The following is a 27,450-nucleotide window of genomic DNA, read 5'->3' on the forward strand; positions in this document are numbered from 1 at the left end:
TAAAACAGGGTAGGTAGCATCTAACCCTGCCTGTGCACACTCTCCCCACAAGTGTTCAAAGCGGGCGAAACGACTAGTCAACCCTTTGGCGCTCACTCGCTCGTGAAATCACTCAAATACTGAATATTTTAATCTGAGCAGATAACGAGCTTGCAATTCTATTAGATGAAACATAGCTGTATGAGGTTAAACAGGCGGGGCCTGCAGGGGCGGCAATCAGTGACGTTCCGAACTAAGTATATTAATTTTATGGAAATGTGAATAGGTGAATGAATATAGATAATAGACATAAACGTATTTCAATGAACTGTAGGCATTCATTAATGAGTAAGTAGGTATTCCTACATATGTATGTATATTGTATTTTCGGTATTTGGTATTTTCTACTTCTATATTTTTCGTAATTTGGTTTCAATAACATTTCGGTAATTTGTCAATCAATTATAACGTATTTTAGAGAAATCAGGTCCTTAGTTTTGTATTAATATTAGTTTGTGCCTATAGTTTGGTTTTTATTAAAACCTGAAAGAAAATTGTAAGCATGGATACTTTAGTGTCAACAATGTGTAACCGGCGGCTAAACATGTCATCTGAACCTTTCAGAGTGTTCAATTCGCGAACTACGATATTAGAGCTTCACAACAAATAAAAACGCACACACACTTTAAATAATATATATTGTAAAATAAAAGCGACCCTAAAATTATGTATCTCTTTGATGAACTATTGCGTTGTTAGTTTTGATATTCAAATTTTTTCACTAAAGTTCCTTAATAAAAAACAAAACATGTAACTTTTTATAACTGGCCAGTAACATGTAAAAAAGAGGTTGATACTATTTAATGTATGGACTTAAAGGGATGACAAATAGTAGGAAATGAAGCGATTCTTTACATAAATTTCAACATCCCGCCCACCAAGGACTTGTCCTTTAAAAAACAGTCTATAAGAACTAAGATTCACTTCAATTAACAAAATTTCTAGTACGTATTCTATGTCAAACCTTATTGATTAATTACATGTAAACGTAAGATTTGTGAAATTATTATAAAAGTATACTATAAAACCGCCCACCGTGACAAGGCTATTACATACCTATAATACAAATCCTATATTTTTATTATATAAAACCGCCCACCATAACATATGGTGGAACTAAAGAAAGAACCTAAAGAATATTTATGTATTCAATTTATAGAAACTACGATTAATTTTTTAACAAACATGAATCATTTAGGCAGAAAACAAAGTTTATTTATAGGACGTTTCAACAATTTGTCCTTGCATTTTATCGTAACAACACGAGTGATGTTATCTTTGCCTGGATGTATTTTAATGATTCTACCAAGAATCCATTTAGTTGGAGGAAGATTATCCTCTCTAACAATTACAATATCACCAACATCAGGTTCTGATTTTTTAGTAGTCCATTTATACCTCTTATTTAAATTTAATAAATAGTCTTTTGACCATCTATGCCAGAAATCATTCGCAATTTTTTGGACTAATTTCCATCTACTAGTTAAATTAACATTTTCAGTTTGATTCGCAAAATTATTGTCACATACATTAATGAGAGGTTCACCTACTAGAAAATGACCAGGCGTCAAGGGGAGAGGGTCGACTGAATGTTCACTTAACTGAGTAAGTGGTCGAGAATTGAGGCAAGATTCGATCTGCACTAAAACCGTACACATTTCCTCATAGGTCAGAGTACGATTCCCTATCACCTTCTTTAAATGTGTTTCGTTAATTTGTAATTATTCTAAAATTTTAAATTTTCCTTACATATGAGACAATCCGAAACATTTTCTTCAGCGATGAGTATTTACTCCAAAAGAAATTCTTTTCTTCTTCTATCAAGTGTTGATTTTCGTCTTCTTTTTTTCAGTGCAACTAAAGTCTTGATTTTCTGTGAATTACTAGCTCTTGTTTCTTCTTGTGTTGTGTAGTCTAATTTTGAAAATGTTATATTTCTTTCATAAAGGAATATTGGTCCACTCCACCAGAGCTTCTCTCTTTTGAGATCAGATGGTTGTAGCCCTCTGGATGCGCAATCCGCGGGGTTGAACTTCGTACCAACATGATTAAACTGACTACTATCTATAATATTAAGAATTTCCGATACTCTATTGCTAACGAAGGTTGTCCATCTTGATGGCAATCCACGAAGCCACGCCAAAACAACGGTGGAGTCTGTCCATGCGTAGAGCCTATGCTTAGGTACATTCATAACTTGTGCCACTTCGTTAAGCAATTTTGCAGCTAAAACCGCTCCGCATAATTCCAATCTTGGAATTGATAATTGTTTCTCAATCGGAGCTACTTTTGTTTTTGAAGTAAGTAAGTGTACGTGAATTTCGCCATTAGAGTTTATTGTTCGAAAGTACACCACTCCAGCGTAAGCCATTTGAGATGCGTCTGCGAAGGCATGCAGTTCAACTTCACAACCCTGATTAAAATTTAGCCATCTTGGAATAAATATGGTTTTCAGTTCTGAGAGTTCAGCTTTGTATTTGAGCCATTCGTGTAACAAATTTTCAGGAAGTTCATCATCCCAAGACAACCCAGACTTCCACAATTTTTGAATGAAAATCTTTGCAGTTAAAACAACTGGAGCAATCCAACCCATTGGGTCGTATATACGAGCAATATCAGACAACACCTGGCGCTTTGTTGGTGATTTATTAACTTCATGTAACTCTACTGTATATTGAAATTCGTCTGAATCTCTGTTCCAACAAATGCCCAGAACTTTAACCATGTTGTCAGCCTTAATGTGAATTGATGGAGCCGGTTTTTGATTGTATTGATCAATGAACTGGAGCAATACCTTGTTGTTGCTACTCCACTTCTGTAATTGAAAACCGCCCGCTTCCATTAGCTTGTTCATTTCAGTATAAATTTGAATAGCTTCTTCTTCTGTTTCACAGCATGTCATTAAATCGTCGACATAGAAATCTCGTTTCGTGATTTCTGATGCTGTAGGGTAGTTGAGTTGTTCATCGTCTGCTAAACGTTGCAGTGATTTTACTGCTAGATGAGGTGCACATGCTGTTCCAAAGGTGAGTGTGAGCAACTCGAATTGGCCCAGTGGTTCATCTGGGTTGAATCTCCATAATATCCTTTGAAAGCGTGTGTCGTCATCGTGTATACGTACCTGCCGGTACATTTTGACTATGTCTGCAACTATACATATTGGGAATCTTCGCCATCTCATCAAAATGTGCCTTAAATCTTGCTGTAGTTTGGGCCCGATAAGGAGGTTGTCATTCAACGAAACGCCGTTCGCGCCTTTACATGATGCGTCGAAAACAACACGTAATTTTGTCGTTTCCCTATCTTCCCTTACTACGGCGTGATGTGGAAAATACACTGCCTTTGGATGAATTGTTTCGTCCTTTATTTCCCTCATATGACCCAGGTCCAGATATTCTTGCATTACCTTACCATATTCTTCTTTTAATTTCGGGTTTTTCTGTAGCTTCTTCTCCAAAAGATAAAATCTTTTCTGTGCTATCTCCTTCAACCCTCCGTATTGACACTCTGGATCATCGCTGTTAAAAGGCAATCTAACCACAAACCTACCTTCCTTGTTTCTAGAAGTAGTTAAATCAAAAAACTCTTCACATTTTTCTTTCATCTTGCTGAGTTTCTTTTGAATTGAGTTTAGCTCATTTTCTAACTCCCAAAACTGTTTGAGTAAAAAGTCTTCTTTGACCTGAATATTTAAACTTACCATTTTTGTGACATCAGTTGGTGCTCCTTGCGGCACCTTACCTGAAATGATCCACCCAAAGATAGTGTTTTGTGCTAATAAGTGTCCCTCTGGGTGTTTGATGATGTCATTCAAAATGATGTCGCCGTATACTTCGGCTCCTAGTAAAACGTCGATTCTACCAGGTGAAATAAATCCTGGATCGGCCAGTGATAGGTTCTCGATTTCTGACCAATCAGGTGATGAGGGTTTGCTAGAAGGCAAACGCGAAATAAGAGATTTTAATACGTAAGCAGAAATTTGAATACAAATGTATCCCTACGAGACTCAATGCGGAAAGAAACCATATGTCTTATATGCAGTCGACCATCTCCTACCCCTGACACACAGCCGCTAACAGGTATACGTTTAAGGCCTAACGTTTGAACAGTCTCTTCTGTTACAAAGGAAGCTTGAGAGCCTTGGTCGATCAAGGCACGCAGTAGACAATACTTTCCGTTGAATGAATATGCTTTTACAATAGCCGTTGCCAAAAGAACGTCAGCTGAACCGATGACCGCTTCTTCCTTCGCAAAATTGGCAACGACGTTCACGCCATGATTGGGTGATGAATGTTGAATATCTGCTTGATTTTGTCGCTGTGATTGTGTGTGCGCGTGATTGTTTTCCGAATTATTTGTAAGCTCTTGCTGTTTCTCCTTCTCTTGATGAAGCAAGGAGTGATGTCGTCTACCACATCTACGGCAACTTGTTGTGTAACGACATTTGTATACTGAGTGAGTGGGTGATAAGCAGTTATAACATAGCGATTTGGTCTGTACGAACTCTTGTCTCTCACGTGGTATTAGCTGTCCAAAGCTCTTGCATTGGTAGAGAAAATGATCTCCCGAACACATAGTACATTGATGTTTTGTAACGTTGTCTTGAACAGATGCAAATGATTTAACCTTCTCTGTACGTTTGTTTGTATAATGAGCCTTGGAAATTTGTTTACTACTGTCAATCATTTCCAGTGTCCGAAAACGAGATTCTAAAAATAGTACCAGATCAGACCACGAAGGTAAGGCATCGGATGCAATTCCACTGGTATTGACTTCCCATTGACGGAGTGATTCATTGTCTAGCTTGGACACCACTAAGAAAATGAGGATGACATCCCACTGCTTTGTCTCGATTCCTAAATTATTAATTGAGGTGATGCACGACGTTGTCGTATCCAATAAACTTCTTATTGCATGGGCTGATTCGCTAGTTATTTGTTTTTGACTGAATAAATTCTTGAGTATTATGTTTAAGTTGTACCTTTTGTTGTTGTATCGAGCTATCAATTTTTTCCAGGCAGCGTCGTAATTTAAATCCGTGGTGGGCAAATTTCTTATAAGAACTTCCGCTTCGCCTGATAAAGTACTTTTAAGATAGTGCAGTTTTTCTACAGCGGACAAGCTACGGTTCTTGTGTATAAGTGAGGTAAAAAGATCAAAATATTGCTGCCAGTCTTCATATTTACCACAGAATTTTGGTAACTCGATTTTTGGTAATTTGACTTCGCTGGACCTGTGTTTTTCTACGACAGACTGAGATTCCATGGACCCTTGGGCTTCCTCGAAGACATCTCCCGTTCCACGAAGAGCCTCTTTCAAACAGCCCTTGAAGTGAGTGTAAGTTTCTTCAAAAATATCGTATATCCCTTTAACAAAATACTCCTGAGTTTTGATTTCTTCTGTAGTTGCTAAACCGTAAATATTGAAATGCTCCTGATTAAATTCTTTCCATAAAGCATCAACATTTTCTAGTCTAGTTTCTATATATCCTCGTGTTATTCTGTCCTTTGGACTCTTTTTGTAATTACTCTCAGCTTTGAATAACTTGGCAAGTCTTTCTTTTTGGATAACGATTGATTTATTCACACTCATGATGATAGGCAAATTTGTTTAGTGAAAAGTCAATGGAATTCCTAATGAAAATAATTTATATTTATGGAATATTGAATTAAATTATTTGTAAATGTCTCTCGTAAAACGTTTGAGTATATATTTCCCGTCTAGTCACTGGGTATAACTCGAATTATTCAAAGTTAATGAAATCACTTAAATTTTTTATAAGTTCATATAGTCCAATAATTAGTTAATTTTATAAGTTCATTTACTCACAGTTTTATGGTCCAAATTAGCTTGATTTATAGCACTCACCACTACCACTTCATAGAATGTTTCATAAGTCTTTTTGAATGTTATTCCCGGGTTTCGGCACCAATTTTGTTCAATTCGCGAACTACGATATTAGAGCTTCACAACAAATAAAAACGCACACACACTTTAAATAATATATATTGTAAAATAAAAGCGACCCTAAAATTATGTATCTCTTTGATGAACTATTGCGTTGTTAGTTTTGATATTCAAATTTTTTCACTAAAGTTCCTTAATAAAAAACAAAACATGTAACTTTTTATAACTGGCCAGTAACATGTAAAAAAGAGGTTGATACTATTTAATGTATGGACTTAAAGGGATGACAAATAGTAGGAAATGAAGCGATTCTTTACATAAATTTCAACACAGAGGGTTAGGACTTGTTTTAACGAGATAACGCAATCATTTTAAATGCGTGTATAAATATATCACGCCGAGCAATAAAGCTATCAAATATTTACTAATCTGGAACGGTGAGAGCGCCGCGGGAACCCTTCTGTGCGAAGACTCATAAAATAAATTGAAATAGTCGCGCCGCCCCCCAAATTAAAATATTCAAATGGGTCGCACGCGCAAGAAAATTGAAAATTGTCGTCTATTGCCCGCAAATGAAACCTATAACTCCTCACATACACTGGTGGACAAATTTATATGAACCCTTCGGAGAGTTAACACTGTAAAACAATATCAAATAAGTTTAATGCGCACGTTGATAACCAATGAAATTTGATAAATTGTTTTAAAGAAGTTTCATTTTTATTATACAGCATAAATTACCATAATTTTTATAAAGCAAATTTTAGTATATAGAATACGCAATATCGTCAGGGATAAACTTTTATATATACTCTAGCAAAAAAATAAAGTTACCAAAATTTTATTTAAATTTTTACAAATGTTCATTTAAAAAGTAGCCGTCACATTGCTCTACAGTGTAAACCAATACAGTGTCGCCGGTTTCGATATGCCGCCGAATAATGCCATAAATGGTCTTCACTTTTATGACTGTAATTTGGCTCAGACATCGATTTAGTGTTTGTTTAATGCAAGACTGCATTTAATAGATTTAAATTGGTAATTGCATGACGCAAAATGAAATAAATTTTTATTTGTATGGGTAAAGAGAATTAGGTAGAGATAATCTAAACTTAGAAGTGGTCGGAATTTCAGTGTTGTGGTGAGTTAGCTCGTCATATCTATCTTAATTGAAAGTTTCTTCGTTAAGAGTAGTATTATAATTTGAATTAAATTTTAATGGTTTTTTGCAACAAAAACGGTGTCGAATGCTCTGCTGTCCTATTACTCGCTCTGTTCGAATATTCTTCCTTCTGGCATTAAACCCGGTTGCAAACATTCACCTCTCTGGAGAGGAGCCCGGGGTATGCCTTTAATCATGGATCCTAGATTGGGTGAGTAAGGTTTTTACACGAAGTGACTCCCATTTGACTTCCGCAACCTTTTGAAGGTAAACCTAACCCGTATTGGATCCATGGTTACACATCCAGTTGCCTGAATGTGCAGGGTTCTTCACGACTTTCCCTCACCGTCAGAGGTACAGGTTAGTATTCAAAGTAATGTATAATACATAACTTTAAAAATAGTTATTGGTACATGGCCGAGGTGGGATTTGAACCTGTGCCTTTCTGCGTATCACACATTTTGCCCGGGCACCTTACCGATTCGACCACCGACTCTTACTTATCGAACTTGTTTGCATGTCTTAACTATATATAAAGATATAAGGGTGAATAACGTTGATGTGGTTAAAATAGTGTTTGATGGAAAAGTTGTATGTTAATAAGTCACAGTACGTGAGAGCGTGGGGCCCTCGGTAGTGGCTTCCGTTGTTTTGCGGCCGACACTGATTTTGTGGTTTCATTTCGCGTAACTCGATAGGTACAGAGTTCTTGCACATCCTTGTATTTATATTTTAATCAGGGCTGGGCTATATCGATACTTTAAACTTACTAGTAAAAAACAATAATGAATCGCGAAATAATTAATACATAGTTCAATCGTCAGTCAATTTTACTTTGGCAGTTTCTAGTGCATGTTACCTAATTTTGGTTGAATTCCTACTTCCTTTGGAAGACCAAAGAATGAATAACCGCTGCTGTAATTAGTGAATCAAAATATAGGTTACCAGTTATAATGTCCTGCGAAGCATTTAAGTAACCGCGGTCTGCATTTTCTACGGATTATTTACGGAAATCTTTATCTATCATTAACATGCATTTTTTCTAAGAAATGTTCTGATCATAAATATACGTACGGCATGATGAAATTAGTAGCAACTATTACATTTAAACTGTTTTTTATTTAATCGAATCAATCAAGGTATGCCCTAAGTGCCGGACAAGGTAGTCGATAAAATTGTCGAGAGTTACGCCGCTTAGCCGACGGACACAGTATGCGAGCAAGCGTCCGGTGTTTGTGCAAGCGATACCCTGGGAACCGAGCGTCTTCCGCCCCTCTCCCCCTTCTTAGCTGTTTTTTTTTCTAGATGACTTGGATACAGCAATGGATACGAGTCCTATATTTCCCTAATTGAATCTTCTTCAATCCCATTATTGCTGTAAAATATGACCATATTTTAGAACATTGTTTACCATGTCCATGACGGTGCCTGACTAACAAGTCAGGCCCTGGCATAAACATATGTACATACATATAAACACGTCCATTTACCTTGCAGGGTAGATAGAGCTGACAGCCTTAAAAAAAACTGAAAGGTTACGTCATTATGAAAATAACAAAACCTACGAAAATACTCACTTTCTGATGTTAATATTTCCAATTTAAAACCTCAATCGATCCTCAACATTTTATTCATTTCGACGCATTTAAAGATTTGAAACGTTGCTTCCATTCATAAAATTATTAATGTGATCGTAAAATTGGGCAAATTTTATTGTCTCGAAGGCATAATGGGAAACTAATGTAGCGTGTTATTATTCAGATCGGTTGTAGCAGTAAATAAAATACGAGTGTTGTGCCTGAGATCCTCTGCCGCCGTCCCGCGCACTTCGTATTGAAAACTGTTTACGGTACAGAAGTTTACTTCGTATAACTCTGTACAAAACATCTACATCATTACATCTATATAAAACTTTAGTGTGTTCGCGAGTTTTACACAATATGTGTTATACTAGACCTCGCCGTAAATAATAAATATAAATAAAATAAAACTAAATTCTCTAGCACATGTTAAAAATATTTTTTGTTTTTTTTTTTACTACGCTTTTTTATTTAGTAGGTACTTTTATTTATAGTTTGGAATTGCTGTAGGTCTGAAATAGTGAAGTTAATAGAATTAATTGTTTTCATGCCGCTTCTACAGCTTCTTGAACGTCAGAAGCTGAACTCTTTAATCTCTTCTTAGATTCATCTGACATGATTATTTATATAAATTAAGTACTCATCATGACAGAAATTAATTTAGTTATTTCCGGATATGTGTGGTATGAATCTGTTCCTGGCTATAGTTTATATTCGGACCCGATTCATTCCCAGCGCCCAGCGGAAGCCCCCTCTGCTATTTGAATATCAAACATATTTCGGCTATATTTCATTGAAATAGTTATGATATTCTTCCTCTACATTTTATTGAACGTGTATTCGATTCCAACAGATACACGTATAATATGTTAATGCAGCAGGTCAAAGTTCTCAAAAATTATAAAATAGGCGCTTACGTTCTATTTGAATAGAAAAAAAACAATGAATTTTTATACATGTTTATATTGAACTTATGAACTTTAACAATATTATAATTATAGGTATTGTTTTTTGTTTTCTAATAGACTTATAAATTTAATTCTATATAGTCAAAACTATTGTATGTTAATATCTCATCAAAAGTTTGTGTAGGTATGTTGCTTAATTTGGCTTTAATGGATCGGTAGTTTTAATATGGAATTATTTATCGGTTTATGTTTATGAGTAAATCAGATGGGAGGAGTGCTGATAGCGATCGGGACGTTCACAGAAACGCACAGAGACGCACTTGTTCTTCGTCGCGGTCAGCAAGCCCGGCACTCATATGAAATATTATGAGAAACAGATGGACCCGCGGTTACTACGAAACGAAGACCCTGAGAAGAATTATGGCAGTAAGTAATCGCAATACTAGGAAATAAGAAATTAAATTATTTGCCATGCTGGTTTGGTTACGAAGAAAAAATTTCTCTTTCCATACAGATTGAAGATTGATACTCGTAGATAGATAAAAAAAAATATGTATAGACAATTAAAAAATTGAAGCTTTTGCAATCCAATAGAGTCTTTTCAAAGCTGTTGTCTCGGTCTTCCCCGTAAGAGACAAAGACGTGATTGTATGTATGTAGGTATGTATAAAGAAAGTAATAAAAGTCAGTAATGGTAATTAAGCATACGTTCGGAATTAGGATTCGGTCTGCACAAAAACTTGTATAAATCCTCACAAGATAAGATGAGAATGCAAGAGTCCCAAATTATTGGCGCTATTTATTACCATGAAAACCACATTCATGATTCGTTAATAATTGGCCAAATACCGAAGCGGCGAAGTATTTTGGATGGTGGAAATAAATATTAATAAAACAGTGCGTTTCTTATTCTTTTCGTGAGAAAAAACGGGAAGAGAGAAGACAATGTTCTTTTGTTTTTCTTTATTGTTATTGCAGTAAAACATTTAGCCAGCCACCGATAAAACACGTTATTTTGTGTGACAAAACGTCGGTTTCATGAGAAATTATTGACCCGCAGATAGTGGAATAAGCGAATTATTGGGGATGTCCACTACCAAACGGAACCAACGTTTTATTTTATTACTTTCTTATATAATTTAATTTTTATTCTGTTTTCAAGTACTAAATGTTGGGAAAATTAATATACTCGTATTATGCTCACGTGTTAGGAACTAACAGAGATAGTTAGGTGCATATTATTATTTTTTTATTTTAGCTTTCCTTTAAATTGTATAGGGGAGAATTTCTTATCAATTTTTTTTTATCAAAACTTCAATAAAATTCAATATTATTTTAAATTTTTCCATAATCGCTTGTCCAGTGAAAACTTTCTTCACTATTTGGTTCCCTCTAATATTAACCATTCTTATGATAATGTGACGAACGATAAATTGCCCACTAATAAGATAATTGGCCGCGCTCTATACGTCCGTAAATCAACTTCTCAACAGCTGTATATCCACAGAGTGTCCCAAACTGATTCCCTGAAAAAAGTGAATTATATTATTTTAAAAATGCCATCTATCATGTGCTCGCTTTTGTTGAAATAAAAGAGCATTTCCGGCAGAATGTTAAAATGTTTTTGATAGATCGTATAAATCTTACTGCTAAATTATTGTTTAAAAGTTTTTAAGCTGCTTGAGCTAGTTCATTATGAATTTGTAAATGGAGTTTCATAGTTTGCAATAATATTTTAGCAAAATATTTGGGTTGTCACTCTTATTTCGGTTTTTATGAGTCTCTAGCATCATCTTAGTTAGTACGAATTGTAACAATGACCACCCACACTATATGGATTATAAAATAAAAATTTATCATGGTATGTAAGCAAGTAAGATAAGAAACGAACTTTCTCTTATTGGCCTGGGTTTAGGATGTTCAACTATACTAGTTCTCAACAATAGGTACTATAAGTATTCTATTTATTTTAAAATATAGAATCGTTGAGTTAGTATCTTATAACAACTCTAACTTACTTCGAGGCATAGTCCATCTATGTAATCGGTCCCTTTTATATTTATTTAGATAAATGTAGAAAAGCCCCAAATGTTTGTATCAAAATATGTTAATAGTTTTTTTTAATAGAAGCATATGTATCAAATTTATAAAAATCTACTTAGTCCTACTTGAGTAAAATTTGCGTGTATGTCTTCTGATTAGCATAATCAGGTCACTATACGAAGGTCGATAATGCATTCAATATTCGAATAAATTTAAATTGCATTGTATTTGGATTATAAAACAGAATATCATTGTAGAGTAGTAACTATGTGCTTCATATGTGTATTTAAAAGTTAACCATAAAAAATAACGTACCTGTTATTTTAACTCACGTAATAAATGAATGTAGGTTATCTACTTATATTATTTGTTCCATTTAGTTTGACAAAGTTGAATTATTACCTACTAGCTGTTTCCCGCGACTTTGTCCGCGTAAATTTCGAGTTGAAACGTACAATGATAAATGACTTTGAATTTTAATTTCGTAACTTATTTGCAGGCAACCTCATGCATTGAGTTCATTTAAATGACGATAACTTTTTTTTTAGTAAACCGATTTTAATGAAACAAACTTTAAATGTTTTTCTGAGTTAAAACAAAGCAATTGGTGAAAGGTTAAAGTAAATCGGTTCAGTACTTTCGGAGATAAGCGTGATCATACATACAGACAGACAGACAGACACACAAAAAATTCATTCTAAGTGTCCCTCTATCAATTTCAGTCAAAAAAACTAAATGTACAGACAAAATATTTTTACTGTTTTATTATATATATATATATATATATATATATATATATATATATATATATATATATATATATATATATATATATATATATTAATAAGGACTAAGTTTTTTCTATTTAGGCCATGTTCAGTTGGATGAATTAATGACGAGATTACCATTATATAGTTAAAGACCAAGTTCATATTATGCCTTTACTGACACACAATATATGTATATTTGTTTAACTATTAGGTACTCGCTATCAGACTAACATGGAATCTATCATTAAAAATAAACGACGCCCTTAAATTAATTTCGTTACGTTTTGTACGAACTTACTTTGGTTTCTAAAATTACTCACCATTATTTATATTAAAATCTTATTACGATGTTTTACTTCTTGAACGTACTGTATTATAATGATGATTCACTTTATTGTTGTAAAGTTTGGAGCGATTTGAAGTAAACAATCAATTAGTCTTAAATTACAGTACGACCAATAATAGTGGATATTTTATGTCACTGGGGCATTTTATAAACGTTTTATTAATTTAATTGATATTGATGAGCGACATTGTCTGGTGGGCAGTAATTTTCTTTGTATTGTCTTTGTGTTTGCAAACATAAAATAATGTTATCCATTTATAGCGACCAGTGTGGGATGATTAGACCCATAGCGACGTCATAATTCTTGTTGCAAGAAAATCAACTCAAGAGACTTTGTTTACTTACAAAATATATTATATCACTCACTAAATCCCTTTAGTGATTGTCAATCATTGTTTTGTGTATCGATAAATTGAACTTTGCCATTTACTTTTTAAAGATAATTAGTAATGTTGACTTTGAGATTTCAGGAAGCAATTGTGGGCAATGATATCTTTTTTATTTTCTTCGTCGTAAATACTAGATAACAAATAAAATGTAATAATCCATAACTGATCGAATATGTTGTAAATGTATGATAATTGCGGCTCATCGATACTCGGCGATCGATATCTAAATGGCATTGTCAACGCATCACTGAGCCTCACAAATGCTTTTTAGGTCAGCAGTTGATTGGGAAATGATCTGTCCATGTAGTAAAATATAAATAATTTGTTTGGACGAAATGAGGGCCATTTAGAAACATGAGGGTAATAAAACTAGTGCGTGTCATGTAAACTCGGTCGCAGGCCTGCGAATGGCAAAACCAGCGTAAAAGGAGCTCTAATACTTCCTCCATCGATCCTCATAGGGGCCTTGTCAGATTGCTGCAGGGGGACGGAGGAGGTCAAGTTATATTATGGTAGTACACTAATTCGTCCGTCGATATTGTTGGACGGGACATACCTAACAACATATTAGCATTCTATATGTAGGAAGAGATGTACGTGCAGTGCGGGCATTTGGACTGTAGTGAAATAATATCCTTGTATTGTATATACAAACATTTTAATCTCATTCAGACTAAATTACAAAAAAAAATTTTTGTTTATTTTTTAAAATTTAAAATATTTCAAATGATGAGCGGCGTTGACTTGATTAAGTTTTGCATAACAACTGTTTGACGTCAGTACAGTTGCGTACTCGTCGTCCGATAGTTTTAATATTTATTAGTTCATTGTGATGCCTTGATATGGGATGGCGAATGTAATGTCAGTTTCAGTAAATTAATTTTATCTATTTAAGTTTCAGATAGCAATGTCACATTAACAAATAAATTATTAAAATATATATGTATGTATTTCATGCGTTTGATTAACAAAGTAAAACAAATAACCTGTAAAATGGGACTGATGCCGTATACTATATTTAGCTAAACGTTGCTTAAGAGTCTCTTGCGTTGTTGGCTCTATCTACTATTAAAATACGTGATATGCGTGTAAGTATGCACATCGTGATATTAAGACGATGTGCTTGAAACGAGATGATTGTTGAAACGAGAGTTTTTCTTTGGGTGACTTTGGGTTCTATGTTATGAATAACAAAGTCATTTTCTGAATTTCTGCGGTAAAATAATTATTAAATGTTTTGTGTCACTTTTGCGTTGCATGATTATTAATACAAGCAAACGGGAATTAACGCGAACATACCGTATTCTCTCGACGTTTCGACCGGGTTGCACTTACTTGCGACCGTGGTTACAGGATGATTACACCCGGTGTTATGGCTTCGTTGGCGCGGTGGAATCTTCATCCACCGGCATCCGCAACCACTGGATTCCATACCGGTGACAATAGTGTGATTAAATCACAGCTGAATGTGTCCTTTCAGTCTTTTCAAGTCTGTTGGCTCTGTCTACCCCGCAAGGGATATAGACGTACTTTGTAAGAATCTACCTTATATTAAGTATAATAATTTTCCACGAAATCTTTATGAAACAAAAACACATTAAAATGAAGCCTCAAATAAACGCGCCTTTACAGCTATTACGTTGGCACAAGTAAAACATTAAAAAACAATGTCTCATAATAGTTACATTCATAAATACACTTATAAACCGTCCTTTGAAAGTGAAATAGACACAATATGAATATCAGAAGCGGCACCACGTTGGCTGCCGCGTGACAACCTGAAATAATATCGCACCATTATGGAGGGGCATCATTTTATTATGAATCTGTAAGAGCCAGATAAAAAGTATTTCCATAAACATTTGCGTATTTACAACTTATAAAACGGTTCATATTGAATGTATTAAATTGATTTGAATCCCTGACACTGTTTTGTACGCTACGGTTGACACTTACTCGCGAAGCTAAATCAAAGGGTATCCTGAATTATGATCGCGGAGAATCTGGGTCACTAACCTGCTCGATTGATCTAGTATTTTCTAGCGTAGGTAATATTATTATGTAACGCAACCTTAGTTTTAACATTTCTTCAAATTGGTTTGTTTTTTAACAATTATAGTTAGATTAGTATTGATTGTTTTTTAATGATTAATAAAATAGGATTGTTTTTTTTGTGACCCAGGCCAGTCAGAAAAAGTTCGTTTCTCATCATGCCGTAGCCGGGATTCGAACCCGGGACCTCCCGTGACACAGTCAAGCGCACTACCGCTGCGTCACAGAGGCCGTAAATGCTTTGATTTTCGCGTTACAAATTAACCGTGTTTAAAAATGGACAGTTATTTTGAATAAAAGTATATTTAAACATGTTTTACGATGTGTTAACTTTTACACCTTTAAGTCTCTAGCCAAATGGCCGTGTTTTTAATTACTTACGACAACCTGTGCAACAAAATTAATTGAATTACAAATATGATTCTATGCTCACACGAGGCGATAAATTATTATCATACATTCTACGTCTAATTAATTTCTTTCCATAGCAAATAAGGGGAGTGAATGAAATTCCAAAAAGCGTAAATGAACGTTAGTGTATAAGTTATCGCGGTCCTCATTAAACACATTCCCGACGCGGTTTTATAAACGCCCTAGCGGCTTGTCCCACATACAGGGGGATACTGGACTAAAATATGTTGATTAAAATAAGGTTTGTAAATATAAAAAAATAGTAATTATAATGCAGTTCTCCATGCAAATCATTTTATTCTTGTCATGAGTATGTACAATTTTTAATAGGTAAGACACGAATTTCTCCAGAGAAAAAATGGAATCTTTCTATCGAACAATTAAAAATAAATATAGGAACGAAATTTGCGAGTGACACTCTGAAACTAGAAAAACTTTGTGAAAATTACATGCAAATATCTCAAAATAAACCACTAGTTTGTTTTTACTCAAATGTTATCGGGTAGACTTTAGAGGGCCGGCCAACAAAACAAGACATGCCACGGCATGTCTACTAGAAAATTGGAAATGGAAGTAAGTTATACTTAAATACCAGCAGAACTTGCGGACATCCTGTACAATCGATAAAATAACTCCTGTATGACGAGTGGCTACCCGGCGGCGCTGGCGCATGACTGGCAGGCGTCATCTTATGATATACTCTACACATTGTGTGGTAATTCCGCTTTCCGTTTAATTGCCTCTCGCTGTGGCCCGGCCAGAGATTAATTTATGAAGACACCTCCAACGGTATGTTTAAACAATAATAATTTATCATCATTAGGGACATCGAGTTATGCATTTGACGTATGTACATATGGGGCAATAGAATACCTTTACAACTTTTACTTGCAGCGACTTATAAGTGGGATGAGTTTCTAGGTTTTGTTAGCTAAGTAGGTAGGCTGGGATGTCAACCACTGAGGGTTTGGGCTGCACGTTGATATTTCAGTCAATTAGTCAGAATCTTCTTTTATTGAAAAGATTAATTCTTTAAATAATAAACATACAAACAACTTGAAGCAGTCCATTATTGCTATAAGAAAACCAAAAAAGTCCAACGTTATTTTTAGCCACACCGGATATGTAAAAATGTTCGCGACCAATTCTAGGTTGGAAATACAAATGTTGTCTGTTCGTCCGTTGAAACTCAAAAACGTATATTATTAATAATTCAGTCACTATGCCTATTTTTGTAAAAATTTCCATCATATCATGAATGTATTTGAATTGATATTAGAATTTGTTATTGGTTTTCGTGTACAAGATCTCGGCTAAATATGTCAGTTGTTTTTTATTTGTCGACAAATCAATAGGCGACGAGTCCGTAGTAAAATATCGTTTGCGATTGTCTAATAATTTAACTACTCACACATCACATCTTATCTTTATCCCTTGCGGGGTAGTCACACCCAGTAGTCACTTACTAACTATGTAATTAAACATATAAATTGAGAATTAATTAATGCTTGGTTTCATTGATTTTCTTAATATTGTAAAAAATACATAGGCTTACTACGTATAAAGAAACACGTATACATGTGTACTACTTACTTATTTATATTTAAAATAAATCATTATTCGAAGATGTAAACCTTGTGAATATTAATAACCTATAAAAATACTTTATAACTGTTGAGCTGGTCTTATAAATTATGTGATAAAATTAAGTGGCGTCTTACAACAAAAGTCGTCTCAAATATGAAATGAGTTAAATCGCAGTTAACAACATAATGCCTGCTTTTAGATTTTTTGTTGACACGACGCCGCTTTGGTATTTCCTGCTACCGCATGTGCCGAAAATTTGTCACGCAAGAACATATTTTATGACCAACACAATTCGGTTTCAAATTAAGTACTTCGTGGTAAAAAAATTCAAATTTACTAAAGTGGTGATTAATTGGGATATCAAGAAATTTTTAATTTCTGTTGTTATTTCTAGTCGCTTCATTTTTAATCGCCCTGATGGCTCCAACCATACATCGGTACATTTTAAAAAGGATTTCGAGGTATTTTAGACTTCTGGCCTATTGAGTATATATCTGCTGCTCTTAATACCTAAGAGATCTTATATTCGTCTTCCAGTGCGTGTTTTTACTTATTTTAAATACAAATAATTTCTTGAGTTTATTGTGTCAGTGACTATCTAGACTATCTAGCTGCTAGTGTGTGCAGCTGTCATGTGCGATGAATGATTCTGCAACCTTTGGTGAGTACTTATCGATATTTTTTTAAATTGTTTAAAAGAGAACATAACTCATTTATCTGTTACTCGAAACGCACGAACAGATTTCGCAAAAATCCCACGCAGAAAACTTATAGCTAAAATATAATTAATATAACATAATGAAAACAATAACTGTAGATGAAATCGATAAGATACGTCCAATTAGGCAAAGTTAGACGTATCGTAATGCGATAATTCAACGAGCGCAATTGATTTCGCGTTTGTAGATAAACAGCTGGATGCTGTCTCGCGGTTATCAGATCTGCGACGGAGTGCCCGGAGTTAAGGACCCACACGTGGGAAATCGAACTTGGCGGAGTTAGAGAAAATGGTTTTGTTTTGGATACTACTTACAAAAAAAAAATCTGCCACACCTCTTGTATGGGGAAATAAGTCCGGCGCTGCGGGCATCGAGCTTCAGAAATTGATGTAGGTAGGTTAGTTACAACCCACTAATCGCATAGTAACGACATATTGTTAATTTATTTTTTAACTTGTTTTGAAGTTGGTTTTTTTTTTTTTTTTTATGGTAGAAAACCATATTATTTTGTTTTCCTATGCCTATCCAGTGAAGAGTAACAATTACATTTTTATGTCTTTCCGAATCCTCATAAATAAACGGAATGTAATATATACATACAATTATGCTAATGTTATTGTTATTCTCCATAGCATATCGACTTTAAATCCGAACTTGCGGGCTCAGACTTCATATTTTACTGTCGTAAAATCAAATATGGAGCAATATGTGCATAAATGTCGATATTTATCCAAACACAGCGGTTCTGGGTGTGCTATGCTCGATTTATATGCGGCATTTAGCTTCTAAGCCGCACAGCGGTATACCGTGGTATTACCACAAGCATAAGAAATAAACCATTAATAATCTTAAACGCAAAAAAAATTTGTGACCTATTTAAGACTATTAAAATCACTAATATGGCATTAACTGGCAATTTACTTATTCTCCTCGAATAGATAAAATAAGGGAAATGATGGTATATCTCCACGAATAGGTAACGGTGAGTAAGTACAAATTAATGTTACTAACAGACGATGCGTCTCATTCGGATTATAAATTACAACTTTGTTTATTATTTTAAATTTATGCGAAAGCACATGTATCTAGTAAGTATATTTTACAATATTTACAGATTTCAATCTATTATTTGTAACAGTTAATCAAGGGAAAGAATCATATTTTTTCTTTCAGACGATGGGCAATCCTGCGATTATCTGAATCGAATTCACTCATGAGACCGATTGTATCTTTACCCGGCTTAGATTATAGTGACACGAGTTGTCTGAATGAGCTAATGTTTTCCCTTGCCAAAACGATTTTTTAGCATTCTATGTTCTAAGCTCAAAGGGATCATTGGTACAAGACCGCAGTAATTAATCAACGTCATGACCATGTAATAATAGTATTGTCACTAATGATATCAAGTAGAGTGTAAATAAAAATGAAACTAAAACATATCCGCAGACAGCTTAGTGTATACTCTAGGTGTAATCATAATAAGTTTAGGTACGTTGACTATGTGTACGTGAAAGTGTACCGTGGCGTAAGTATTTATGTGTTCATTAATGCAGCTTGTAATAACGACACATCACGTCCGCGGTTCACAAGGGGCCACATTTATATTCTGACAGCTATTTGGTGCCGTTTAGATTTGGATTATATTCAGTCATTGTCATTCAGATAACGGTTCCAAACTTTTGTCTCATTTGGAAGACAATATTAAGACAATTGTTCCTAATGAGAATCGATTAAAGAGCTTCTTTACTACATACAAATTTTAAATTGGAGAATAGGTCACACGATGGGGTTTGATAATGTTTCATCATGAACTTATTAACAGTTTGAATTGATTCTCAAAGACATTCTATAAAAGTTCAAGTCGTCAAGCACAGCCACCAACGCAAAAACTCCGTCTCTTGATTTCATCTCACACAGATGACAAATTGACCAATCACTTACATTGGCCATAGTCATAATAATCCAAGAATAAAGATCATTTCAAAGTTAATAAGCTCTCATAATGGACAAAAGGACATGAAAGCAGATTGAACACCAATGACAAATTATAATAATAGAGAACACCTGCTATTCTTTTGATCCCGCATTTCTCTCATTTATGATGTTAATTGAGCGGAATGCTCCAGTGTTAACTCAAACCCACACAATGCAGACAATGCACATGCGCTTCAGTAATATTTTTTGTATCACACAAATTCTCTTTCATCTTAATTTTAGATCAAGCTTATAGTTCTTACATTTAGATCATGTCATTATTGTCTCTGTAGAGACTATAAAAGCAAGCGTAACAATGACTTTATTTAAAGAACTAATTTCGAATTATGAACCTTCTCGCGGGCTGAATTTGATAGAAATTTCTTTGACGCAGAAGCATACTTGGGCCACACTAAATGAGTCGTTTCATAAAGATAAATAATAAGCGGCGTTGCTTACAAGCAATATGGTTGTCGCGTGAAGTTTAAGCGACGAGACACTGCTGGGCGGTCATACGTTAAGGTTACCATGATTTCAGTTTTATTGGAATCAGTCAATAGAGTTTAAAAACAATTTTTAAAGGGACAAATAAGTACTATGAAGTCGCCGAGTACAATAAATTTGTACATAAATATTATTTTTATTATTTTTTATTCTTCACCTCCAAGTCGGTTCCTTGTCGAAAAGGACGACGAATCTCCCGCTTCCTTTCCACAGTATTCCCTAAAACTCTACTCAATAAAAAAACTAATATAGTGCTGCTAGTTTCTAAATTATAGTGATGTCTTTGTTAGAGTCTAAGCTGTGACAGTATCGACGCAGGTTCTTTGCTACGAATATTATTCCTGTTACTTCGATTACTATAGGTGTTATTACTGTATTGATGTTCCATAATCTAGTTATCTCTGTTTAAGTAGGTGATATTAGCTAAGTTTTTTTATTTAATTTGCTCCTATATATAGTTATTTTAAAAATAATTCATTTAATTGTGAGTTGCTACTTTATTTTGACTATTAGGAAATCAACAGCTTATATAAAACTTTAATCGATTTCTTGGATTATTCTTATTCCAAAGCTTTTCTTTCACGATAATCATATATTATTACCCGTGTATCTTATATGGTTCCGTGTGGTTCCCGGGACCAATAAAAAAAAGAATACGACCACTCCATTCCATGGATGTCATAAAAGTCGACTAAGGGATAAGCTTATAAACTTGGGATTCTTCTTTTCGGGGGCCGGCTTGCAACCTTACTTTACTCTTTCTTCGTATGAATCTCAATTCTATCAGTAAGCCAAAGCCAGAGCTGATCGTGGCCTATCAGTATTTTCAAGACTGTTTACCTCGCAAGGGATATAGACGTGATTATATGTATGTACCTTTATATTACGTTGCTGTGTTCAAATAATCAACTTCTTATTATCAAATGAAATTAAATATAGTCCAGTTAATTTTAATTAACTATATTAACTATGTTCAGTATCCAATTACATCTGGTTACCCTATCCGCGGTTCGAATTTGTGAATTGTAGTTGCGTATGCGCAGCGACAGGTTTTGTCTAGCGCTCGGCTCACTCGCACATTAATCTCCACTGGAGATGAAGCGATACACATTTGTCATCGTGTCGCGATTAACTTAGAGAAACTCTTTCCATTGTATTGAATCAATTCAATTATTATCTAAACGGTGATATAAGACATCACTTTATTGATGATGATAATAATTTAACACACATTAGACACGGCGCGACCTATTTCAACGCCATTTGTTTCATTTAAAATATTTACTAGAATTAAAAGTGAATGTGAATAAATTAGTTGTCGGCAAATCTCAGAAATATTATGTGCATGAATAGCGTTCCGTATGACGGACAGCAGAAAGGGCTGCCCTTAAAGTTACCTTGTATTATTTTGTCATTATTAAATTCCCGTGTCACAGGCATGTTCTCATTTCTCCCTAAGAAAATATTGTATGCAAAATTATATGACATTTGAATGAGCATACGAGGTCGCTGAGATTTGTTTACAAGACAGCTTTGAAGAAACTAACATTGTTCGGACTTGTAGCATAGAAACTAGGACATATACGTATTTAATGCAAAAGCTTCTCAAGTAGCTAACTTACAATCTTGTAAATTCTTATGCGGAGTCAGATACGAGTAGTATAGAGACTTTCAGAAATGGAAGAGTTTGGGTAGCTATACATAAAATATATGGAATCAATGAGAGATAACATATGTAGCATATATGAGTGCAGGTATTCATTACTTAATAATTGCAACACCAACATATATTAATGAATCCACAAATTTCACAACTGACACGCTCAGGGACCAGAGTGGCGAGCAATTGTTCCTATAAGACACTCGAATTAGCGACCAGTCGATTGTAATATAATGGTACAAAATGAATGAAATGAGCCGTGTCACGAGAGCAATAACAAAGAGATGTCGAGAGGCAATCAACGTGGCTTTGAGGCATAGAGTTACTATTACTTTCAATGCCTACGGCAGAGCGCACGCAAGAAACTGAAAATCTTAATAATTATTTCCTTGGCATCTCTAGTCCAAAATAAGAAAATATTGTATTTGTTATCAATATTTTAATCGTTTTAAAATGTTCGTTAAACACAGATTTGAGTTGTGTTTTACGAAAATTTATATATATATATATATATATATGTATATAGGTTTATTCATACCCTAATAAACTAAGGAGGTTTGTATGTATAAACCTACATAAAAATTTGCATCAACTTCCTGTTAAAAGTTGTAGCGTTTCTCTGAGAATTCTTAAAGATTTCATGAACTCTAGCTAACAAGAATAACATAATATTCTTAACGTGCTCTTTTTTGTAGTTATACTTATTCTTAGTACCAATGCGTTATCAACATGTCCTCAACAAGCCACAAAATGAAATTTCTCGAGGCCGTCAATCATTTTCCCCTTGGCGAATCTCCCCGCTACTTCAGATGACAGCTGTTAGGATAAGTGCAAAAGAGGAGGGTTTAGTTCACATGCATTTATTACGTTTTCATCCTTTACGGGGTAGATAAACCCAAAATTGTCGAAAAAACTGTAGTCACATTCACATAATGTATAGGCAAAAATTATAACTTATTATTTTATGTGAAAAACAGCTTAGTAATTAGTATTTGAAATGTGTACAAGTACTTTCCATACAAAATTAATTTTAATTCTAATGTCAATGTGGTTTCATGAGATTTTTTAAACTGGTAGAGCATCGTGCGTTTATTTAAAATAATTCAGGTTTTATTTACATTAAAATAATCATTTGGTCAAAATATTTAAATTTAAGTGATTTTATAATCGATATTTTTTTTTATTGACATGCTCTTGCAGTATAATTACACTTAAATAATAGTTCTTATAATATTCTCAAGCATGTTTCCGCTCATAACTTGTTCCTTGAACCTTAGTCGAAGGGAACAGATCGGCACATTATTCCGGTAAGTAGATATCAAGTGGAAAACTACTCATAAGGAGATATTATCTTTTCACTCACATCATGACAAAAGAACAATCAATTTATCTGATTAGGAAAAGATTATTTCAACTGAGCCCCGACGGTAGACAAAACACATTAACTGTGGTATTAATTTTCATTGTATTGTTAATTACAATTATAACATATTCGACTGAAGGTGAGCTTATTATTTTTATCCAACAAGGTCATGGGGATTCCAAAAATCTTATAATAACGGATGACTGTGTCATACCGAGATTCAGTGAAATCCCTTCAGTATTTCCTTGTAACTATATCCCCTTTTAAAATTAGAAATTTATAAAACTGAGCAGCCCTTAGTCTCTTCTAGATAGTTGGTACTGCCTACCCCGTAAGAGAAAAACATACACATGCGTGTATATTAAAATCAATGTTAATTAAAATTGATGTTTATTTACTATACCAAATATCACCAATAGATAATTCTAGTTTATGTTTAATGTGTAGTTTGGGGCTTCAGCAAAAGTCTTGATCGTATTAATACCTTTTATTCAATGAAATGAAATATTGCATTTTTGTAGCAAATATTATTTTATTTTGGAAACACCAAAGATTGCCATCAAATTCCAATTTGTCTTTCAAAAGTAGGTACCCACATTTACAGGTGCATCACACACTGATTCATGCCAATTAACGAATTTCCAAATGTCATTTTACCCAAATGAAGGTGTATTCAATCGAATAAAAAGAACTTTCGAATGCGCATTCTCGTATTAGCCTTTAAGTACCGACGTGCATTTTTTGTAACGTTAGTACCGATGTGAGGCCTGAGAGGCCGCGCATATAATGTTGATTTTTTTAAAGAAATATATGATATAAATATTTGTCTTTGCATTATGATGAAAAATAATGGGTTTAAAGAAAATACAAGTATAGAAAGATAATCAACTTTATTAAATTTGGAAAAAAAACACTAAAATAATATTTGGCATGAATTTTGGCAAATAAATAGGTTGTTCGACATAAAAATTCAAAAAACTAAAAATACTCCTATGAAAATAAAAAAAAATACTATTTATTATTAACGACTTATATAACTCTAAGAAAAAAAATATTGTAGGAACATAAACCTTCTGAAAAAAAAACTGTCCACAGTCCAACTACACATTAATTTTAAGCACAGTCAGGGCACACTTGTTTCGCGCACTGCAAACAAACGTGTTTCCTGCACGAATAGCATCTATAGGTCGACTTTCTTTTGAGTTTAGGTTGGCATGAAAGACAAGTCTTTCGTGTCTTGACTTCCCCAGCTTCATCTTCACATATTTCTGGCTTATCAAAACCGAGTACTTTTTCCAAACTCATTCTTAGTTCACGGGGCAACCTCAGGTTACAAAACCTTCGCTTTATATGCTCTAATACCAACTGGCGAGCTAATATTTTTATAAATGATCCTCTATCAGTTTGTCTTCCTACATGTACATCATGTAAAAGATGAGAATTGACGGAACTAATATCCAACATCCGGTAAAAAATTGTCATAGGCCAGCGTCTTGATCGGCGGCTGCAAGTATACACAGAGCATTTTTTATCTATTTCATCTACACCACCTTTTGTAGAATTATAAAAATGTATTATTTCAGGTTTTCCTGAGTCGGTGTTTGTCCCTTCATTATGATGCATTGATGAAGCTAAAATGACTGCTTTTCCTTTTTTTGGAACATGAGACAATAACGTTATATCTTTGGTAAAACCATATAAGGTTGATTTTTCTCGTCTCGTTTTAGCAGGCAAGAACTCTGAGGGTATTTCTCTTTTATTTTTTTTTAATGTTCCAACACAGGTCAATCCTCTCTGCTTCAATGCATCAATTAATTGGATTGACGTGAACCAATTGTCACACGTTATATTTTTGTTACTGCCATGTAATGGTTTACTCAAACGGATTACCGCCTGCGTAGGAACTAAAAGCTTTCTTTCTTCATCAGTTAGTGTTTCTCCATCTGAATTTTTCCCACAATACACATAACAATTATAAAAATAACCATTTTCGGCATCACATAAGCACATCAGTTTTAGTCCATATTTAGCGGGCTTCTTTGGCATGTATATCATCAAAAATGACCGCCCTCTAAATGGAACTAGCATTTCATCAACTGTAGCAAATTGACGTATATTATATACCTTCTGACAATTTGATACAAATTTGTTGAAAATATCTGATATCGCAGCTAATTTATTAGTTTCCTTTCTCTGTGGTCTATCAAGTGCATTATCAAACCGAAGACAGTGAAGTAAGCACAGAAATCTGTTTTTGGACATAACGCATCTAAAAATGTCTCTTCCGGTACCATCAGTAGCAAATATCAAATCTGCATCTTCGTGATTAGACTTGAATACGGCTGTGTACATAAGAAGACCAATAAAAGCTAATAACTCAATTATATCGATATCTTTCAGCTCTGGACGATTTTGCTTTATATATTTAGATCTATATTCGGCTAGCTTTTCGTTGGTCCTGAGTAAAATCTCCGATAACATCTCGTCATTTATATATTGTTTCCATAAAGAATAAGGATCTTTCTTATCATTTTCAGTCAAATTGGATGTGGGTGCACAGGAAATAATATTGTGTTGTGGTGTTCTAACTGATGATCTGTTTGGAGGTAGTTTAGACCACTTACATTTATTTTTGCCTCTAAAATAACCAAGCCTTGATAGAGGAACATCTTCATCTGATGACGATTTCGGCGCTTCCAGGTGTTCAGGTTGAGGTTCGTCAGTATCAGAAATATCAGTGCTAGTATCTGTATCATGCTCACTGTGCTCTGGACAAAAATCTTCACCAACATCGTCAAACTCCGATCCACTGGAATCTTCATCAGCAAGCCAGCTCTCAATCACTCGATCACTATTTGGATTTAATGTATTTATACATATCCGATATCTCTTTGCATTCTGTAAATCTGTCGTACAACTATTTCGTTTACTGCCGGAAGTCCCTGGTGTAGCCATAGTTCATAATATCTGTGAAAATAACAGTTAACTTTAACAAAAAATTAAACAAAAAACTTACGTAAGTACCGACGTGAGGCCTGAGAGGCCGCGTCGGAATTTCAAATCGTAATTACTCACCAAATACGCGCGCGACGACAATACTTCCCGTTATGACGTCAACGTGGGCACTGACCATGCAGCTACTTAAGAGCTGGGATCGGTGTTGTGCGGGGAAAGGGGTAAAATAACAAGTGTTGTACCTGCCGGGGCCTCTGAGACCGCACGTCGGTACTTAAAGGTTAGTCTAAGATCCCATCTCTTTATTTCTGTTTTCATTTTGACAATGAGCACAATTTTTTTAAATATCATTTATTTTATTTCTACTTACAGAGTTAAAAATAGATATTTATTCAATTTATTGATTAAAACTAAAAAATCACTTTAAGTTAAATGTTTCAAACTGTGAGTAAGAGTGGATCATTGAGTTCATAAAAATTTCCTCTTTTCTTTAGACACGATATACAAAGTTTAATTTTTTATGAATGCATCTGAAAATATGTAACTAGTCAGGAGCAAAACTATCAAACTTTGTAATATGAATGTTGAAATCTGGCACTAAGATCTTAGGCTAAGGGTATCTCTGCGGCTGAGATCGCGCCGGTTTGCCGCAGACTGAAAAATATTCCAGAATTGAGATTGATGTCGCACGCATGTGCAGACGGCCTGTCTGTATGCAAAACAACGCGCGGCCAAATATAGAACTAATTTATGTTCATACTTCGCGATTATAGATAAAAATAACCGACGTAACTCTCGCTTCTCATAATTTATACGTTTCAGTGCAAGATAAAGGATTCACTATTCCGAGACCAGATTTTGCTTACACGATTAACTTTTCAGATATATACAAATTCCGTTCAAGTTGTTCTTTACTTAGAATGACTTACTTGTCACTATTGAAATCTCAATTCCCTCATTAAGCCAAACAGCTGAACGTAGCCTTTTCAGTCTTTGCGAGACTGTTGGTTCTGTCTGCCCCGTAAGTAGGTACGTGATTATGTATCTATGATCATGCCATTATTGGTTTTGGAAATGGATA

General features: G+C 34.4%; 2 protein-coding genes across 2 annotated transcripts; both read right to left on the bottom strand.

The window, feature by feature from the left end:
• Nucleotides 1-1,828: 1,828 nt before the first annotated feature.
• Nucleotides 1,829-5,631, bottom strand: LOC132904333 (uncharacterized). Its single transcript, XM_060954263.1, has 2 exons — nt 5,021-5,631; nt 1,829-3,971 (listed from the first exon to the last, which is right to left on the bottom strand). Exons 1-2 carry the CDS (start codon nt 5,629-5,631, stop codon nt 1,829-1,831), a joined length of 2,754 nt encoding a protein of 917 aa, XP_060810246.1.
• Nucleotides 5,632-24,527: 18,896 nt separating this feature from the next.
• LOC132904335 (piggyBac transposable element-derived protein 4-like) lies at nt 24,528-26,369 on the bottom strand. Its single transcript, XM_060954268.1, has one exon. It carries the CDS (start codon nt 26,367-26,369, stop codon nt 24,528-24,530), a length of 1,842 nt encoding a protein of 613 aa, XP_060810251.1.
• Nucleotides 26,370-27,450: the final 1,081 nt, after the last annotated feature.

This window comes from Amyelois transitella, chromosome 2 (assembly GCF_032362555.1).
Source record: "Amyelois transitella isolate CPQ chromosome 2, ilAmyTran1.1, whole genome shotgun sequence".
Classification (NCBI taxonomy): Eukaryota; Metazoa; Arthropoda; class Insecta; order Lepidoptera; family Pyralidae; genus Amyelois; species Amyelois transitella.